Genomic DNA, 6000 nt, shown 5'->3' with positions numbered 1-6000 from the left:
TGAACTTCTCTATCTCCTCATCAGTCATCCCAGCCAGATCATGAGAGACAAGGGTTGTCAGTTTTTGACAACCACTGCATGGACATAAATACTCTAATTGGAAAAGCACATAGAGCTTAGGTTTCTATTGAAGAAAACAATCTGCCATTTACATGAATGTTTAGCTCCTTTTATACTTATTGTCACATACTGACTTATCGGACTGGAACTAAAAGCTGTCAATACATAAAAAAGCACATTAGTCCCTATTTGTGTATGTGTTTAGTGTTCAATGAAAAGTTTGGGTCAGCCTACTGAATTCACAGAATGCTCCATTATGCTCCAGGTAGATCACATGTGTGTCCATTTGTGGCCCAAAACTGATAAAGTAACTATTCACTTAAAGGTAAGGCTAAGAGGCTAAATGAGTAGGAGCAACTCTAAATAAAATTCTCTGGCCCACCTGCCCTTCAATGAAATGCCACAGACCTGCATGATGAGCAGGAGTGACAAGGAAACTTTTTTTTTGCTGCTTTTAACAATTCATGCCACATTTCACCACTCAAAAAACCAATGCAAAACAAAAACCTATTCAGTAATCCAATGCAAAGGAACAAGATGACGGAGGGATAAGGAAAGAGAACACAGAGACAACAATGGAAGAGCAGAAATTATTTGTATAATTACAGTCGTAATATAAACTGAAATATGTTAAATATGTACATACAGTTTAATATACTGTATATATGTTAAATACATATATAAATATAATTTGTTGTTATGTAAAACCTCAAATCAAGTTAAATCATGTCAGACCTTTTTTCACTTTTAATGTGACCTTGAAAGCCACAAAATTCAAGAGAAAAAGAGATTTTGCATTTCCCCCTACAAATTGGTAGCAAGAATATATACATAATACTCTGGTCGTATAAGTATGCATACTCTTAAATTAATAATTTGTGAAAGCACCTTTTGCTTTTATTATAGTGAGTTTTTTTCTAATAAGTCACAATTTGATGGACCTTGAACATTTTCAGGAGAATCGGATAGAGTTGCACAGTCTTTAAGCCATTCCACAGGTTTTCAATGGGATTGAGGTCTGGCCTCTGACTGAATTTGATCTTTGGATCATTTGCTTGTTGGAAGGTGAAGCAGATATTGTACAAAAATATCTTGCTATTTGGGGCTTGGATTATTCCCTCTATCATGACTAAAGCCCCTGTCCCAGCTAAAGAAAAGCAGCACCAAAGCATGATGCTGCCACCACCATGACTCACAATAGGTATAGTATTCTTTGGGTGATGAGTGGTGTTTTTTTTGTGCCAAACATCTTTTAGAATTAAATCCAAAAAGTTCAACCTTGGTCTCATCATACTATAAAGACGTTTTCTCACATGCTTTGGGGCGATTTAATTATTTTTTTTGCAAAATGTAGACAGACTTGAATGTTCTATTTCAGCTTCCGTCGTGCCACTCTAACCCATAGCCCAGATGTGTGCAGAATACGGGAGAATGTCATCACATGCAGGGAGTGATCAGTTCCTGCCAGAAATTCCTGCAGCTCTTTTAATGTTGTCATATGCCTCCTTGATGAGTTTTTTTAACTTTGAAGGGCTGTCCTGATATTACCAATGTCATCCTGTTCCATATGGATGATGATAATGGTCTTAATTTTGCATAAGAGTCTTCAGTGTTCCATGCTACATGTGATGTCTTTAAACATTTAGGAGCAGGGTATAATAGAATTTCAAAAGGTACCATTGAAATCTGATAGAGGTTTTGAAAGCTCCTTGTGGACCATGACTATACCAATAGAATTCAACCAAGAAAACTGCAAGGAAATCCTGAAGGAACAGCCGATATTCATTTGGCATTAAACACAATCACTTTCATTGCTGGCAGGTGTATGCAAATTACCTTGGAACATGATTTTGAATGTGCTTGGTTCAGGGTTTCCCAAACTCAGTCCTCAGCGCTCCCCAACAGTGCAGGTTTTCTGGATCACATGTGACATAATTAGGACCACCTGTGGATCTGTTACAATGTGTCAGTTAGTAATGAATACACCTGTGCTCCAGCAAGGAGATATGGAAAACCTGCACTGTTAGGGAGCCCTGAGGACTGGGTTTGGGAAACCCTGGCTTGGTTAATGCTGAACACAGCTACAGCCCCATTAGGCAAGGGTGTGCACACTTTATTTCCACTTATTTTTCCAAAAAATTGTCTATTTGTTTTCCATTTGAATTATATTGGTTGCAAGGTCACATTAAATAGTGGAAAAGGGTCTGATAAGATTTATCTTGATTTCAGGCTTTACATAACATTTGCTCCGTAATGGTGTGCAGACATTTTTTATCCACTGTATGCATCTTATCACATGCACGTCAACGAGAAATGAAAATGTAAACAAAAAAAGGGAACTCAAAAATTGTATTGCAAGAACTTTGCAACTCTGCAAAAAGGACTGTTCCACAGCAAAACGCAATGGGCCCCATTCATCAAGGCACAGATACTGACTGCAACATGCGTTTTAGTATTAAACGCACATATTTCGGCTTTGCGCATCCCAGAATTCATCAAGGCACGGATCTCAAGATATGTGCGCTGTTGATTTCGTGTGTAGGTCTGTTGTGCTCTATTACACAAGACATGGTGTGATACATCCAATACCTATGTGGAATATAAATTCGCCAAAGAATACACACGTGTGTGTGTGTGCGCGCGCGCGAGATATATATATATATATATATATATATACACACACACATATATACACACACATATATACACATACACACACACAATTAATGCCACCTGTTAATAATACAGGCATTAATGATCAAAGAAAAAAAAAAGTTATTGTTTAATTATTATTTTTTACCGACTACTGAATGCTCAGAGCTTGATTCGGATGTGGCGGCATGTGCTTAAATTTGGCACGCTCTTACTGTATATTGCCTAGGCAAAACGCCAATTTCACTTCCAGAAATCTTAGGCTTAATTAAATGTCCTTTGCGTTCGAAGATGGAGCGAAGAGAGGGATGCGTTCACGGACGTACCTCCAGATTCTGGACATACACAGAGGTTTTGTGTACAATACGCTCAGAATCGGCAGATACGTGCCTTGATGATTCAGGCCCAATGTGTTTCACTGCAGCTTTGCTTACTCTTGCTAACATTGCGGACTGAAAAATTGGGAACAATTAGGTCATGTCCAAACCCTGCCATTCCAAAACAGGCCCACTTTTGGGGATGTAGTGTACCCTCCGTTAGGCTATGCCAATTTTGGCAGCTAGAAATTGGTACTGTTGGCAAGTATATCACCAAGAATAATAGAAAGGCTAAATACAATTTGCTAAAGATTATTGACATGAGAAAGAGTTCTGGAATAAATTTATCCGAGTTTTGACAGTTTGTTCTTATTCAAAAAGAAGATGTGTCTCACCTTCACTTTTGCTTGCAAGATTGTTTGGGAATATTTTTTTAATGTTATCTGTAAAACAAGACCTCAAATTGTAAACAATGTGCATACAATCTAGATGCAGTTCTGTAAACATTTAGTGGAGTTTAATGTTTAAAAACCATTTCAGGTGGTTAACATATGACCCAAACATCATATAAACACACTTCCTAGCTGTCTTAGGAGAGACAGTCCGTTTTGAAGGGATTGTCCCGCCACCTAAACAGTTTGCACATTTGTCCCTACTGCCAGAAAGTTGTAAATTTGCTAGTACTCAGTCCTCAGGTACCCCTAACAGTGCATGTTTTCCATTTCTCCTTGCTGGAGCACAGGTGTATTCATTGACTGACACATTATAATTATACCACTTGTGGATCTGTTACAATGTGTCAGTCAATAATGAATACACCTGTTCTCCAGCAAGAAGATATGGAAAACATGCACCGAGGACTGTGTTTGGGAAACACTGTTCTAGACCTTCGTCTTGCAGCAATACATCGGCATTCTGAACCAATGTTGGAAGGTATGACATATCAAATAATCAATTAACTGTCTACCCAAAATTTCAGAAAATTAACTTTTAACCAGCACTGTATATTGTGATTATTGGTTGTAAGTAATGAATCAGCAATCTGTTAGATGTCAGACTTGGGGTGCATGCATTTGGCAGTCAACTTGCTTTGCCCTTCCAGCTGTGATGCATTCTACTAAACAGCTCAGAAGGAGCTTTACGAAAAGGATTGATCTCTATGAGGATTGCAAGAGCCATTTACATGGCTCTTTGGGGTAACAGGGACAATGCAGAATGGAGCATCTTGAACAAACTATTTTCAGTCTATATTATGCATTCTTCCTTCAATACCCAAATATGTATGTGAAAGGCTCTTCCTCAGGGGTATATGATCCTTTCATAAAGCACAGACTGAGTAAAGGACCAAAGTTTCATATAACTAAATGGTCTATTTACAAAATAGATCCCATTTCTGGTGAAACATTTTTTCCCATTGCTTATCACAGTAAAAAAAAAAAAATATATATATACTTTTGCTGCTATTCAACAAACTTACCTGCCCGTGACAGAAGCAGCAAACACAAGACCTGCTCTTCTAAGAGCACACTGAGCTGCCAACCATATGCCCCTAAAGGGCTTTGAGCCACAATCATCGTGAGCACAAACATTTGAAGCCTAAACATATTGCACTAGCAACCCTAGACCACCAGGCCTGTACAATGAGCTATAATTACCAGCGCTAGTGACTTGTAAAAGAGTTCAACCAATGAAAAAGTAAAACAGAGTTGTCTGTATTACAACAGACACACAGATTGTTCCAGGCAATATTTTTTATTGCAAACCAGTAGGTTCTAAAATTATAATTTCAAACGTATAATTCATTATTTGTCTGCAAATAATAAAACTCAAAATGATGCTTGCATAACTATTCAACCACCGTGCTGTTGAAGCTCGAAGTTTACAAAGATGAAAGATATTGCCCTAACAATTGACTTTCAATTAGCCTCTACATGTGAATCATTAAAAAGCTTTTATTGATGAAATACCCCCTAATTCAAACAACATTGGTCATACTGCAAATCTGAAAGAAAGCTGTGGAAGTGAAAAAGTGAAAACCAAGGAGCAGTCTAAGAAAGTTAAAGATAAAGCTATATATTTCTTGGTAGTTGGGCCAGCCAATTGCCCAGTCTGCACAGACATTTTGTTCTCCCTGGTAGCATTGATTTATTCCCTGGGTATGCCGGTGACTCATGCTAGAATGGAGGGTCCCATGACCCAACTAGCTTATTTAGGGATAGAAAATGATACCGTTTTGGGACTGTGTAGGCTTCCCACTGATAAAGTAAGGAAGTTGCATGCATGAAGTATGGGTGTTCACGAGGGTCCAGTTGAAGAACGCGCAATCCCAATGGGTAAGATATTTTTCCGCAAGTTGGAGCGGTAATTGGTGCGCGACACCTTGGCCGGGTGATTGAATCAGGTTTTGCTGCATTTCTAATCTTGTGCTCCTGGAACTTTTCCCTACTGTGGTTGCTGTAGAACTATGGGCCGCTAGGTTCAAGGGGAAACAGGTAGTGTTTTGGTGTGATAATTTTGAAGTGGTGCAGGTGATCAATAAGTAGAGCGCTTCTTCCCCTGTTTGTTGGCCTGCTGCGGTGTCTGATGTTGCACTGCCTGTTGTTCCATTTTAGCTTCCAGGCGCAGTATGTGCAGAGTGTAGGAAATGGTCTAGCGCCACGTGGCTGATGGATGGTGGCCAATTAGCACTGCAATTCTGGAAGGTCTGCTGGGGGCGCTAAGTGTAGTCTTGGGGTGGTCCGCCCCGTTATCTGGTAAGCTGGCGGAGAATGTGGTGCTGGAGCAAAATTCTGTTTCCTGTAAGGTCCATCGGTTGTAATGTGACCTGTTGGTAAAGGGTGTTGGGTTACTCTCAGCCCTCGGAGGGGTTGCTCGGTTTGCCCACTGCAAATTGTGACTGACTTTGTCAGTCTTTGTCCGTGATTTGGTTAGTGTATCGTGATGAGCCACCAGTCACATGGTATCGGTTCAC

The 6000-nt window shown here is 39.5% G+C and overlaps 1 protein-coding gene across 1 annotated transcript in view; it reads right to left on the bottom strand.

Moving 5' to 3' along the window:
• The window catches only part of LOC142152885 (cytosolic phospholipase A2 gamma-like), a 208483-nt gene that overhangs the window by 31566 nt on the left and 170917 nt on the right, over window positions 1–6000 (bottom strand). Inside the window, exons 14-15 of the mRNA XM_075210016.1 lie at window positions 3425–3472; window positions 6–93 (exon numbers count right to left, since the gene is read on the bottom strand). Of these exons, the coding sequence (XP_075066117.1) occupies window positions 6–93; window positions 3425–3472 (136 nt within the window). The remainder of the gene's footprint in view (window positions 1–5; window positions 94–3424; window positions 3473–6000) is intronic.

This window comes from Mixophyes fleayi, chromosome 1, assembly GCF_038048845.1.
Source record: "Mixophyes fleayi isolate aMixFle1 chromosome 1, aMixFle1.hap1, whole genome shotgun sequence".
Classification (NCBI taxonomy): domain Eukaryota; kingdom Metazoa; phylum Chordata; class Amphibia; order Anura; family Limnodynastidae; genus Mixophyes; species Mixophyes fleayi.
The sequence above is the reverse complement of the archived record's forward strand: the minus strand, read 5'-3'. Positions and strand labels throughout refer to the sequence as shown.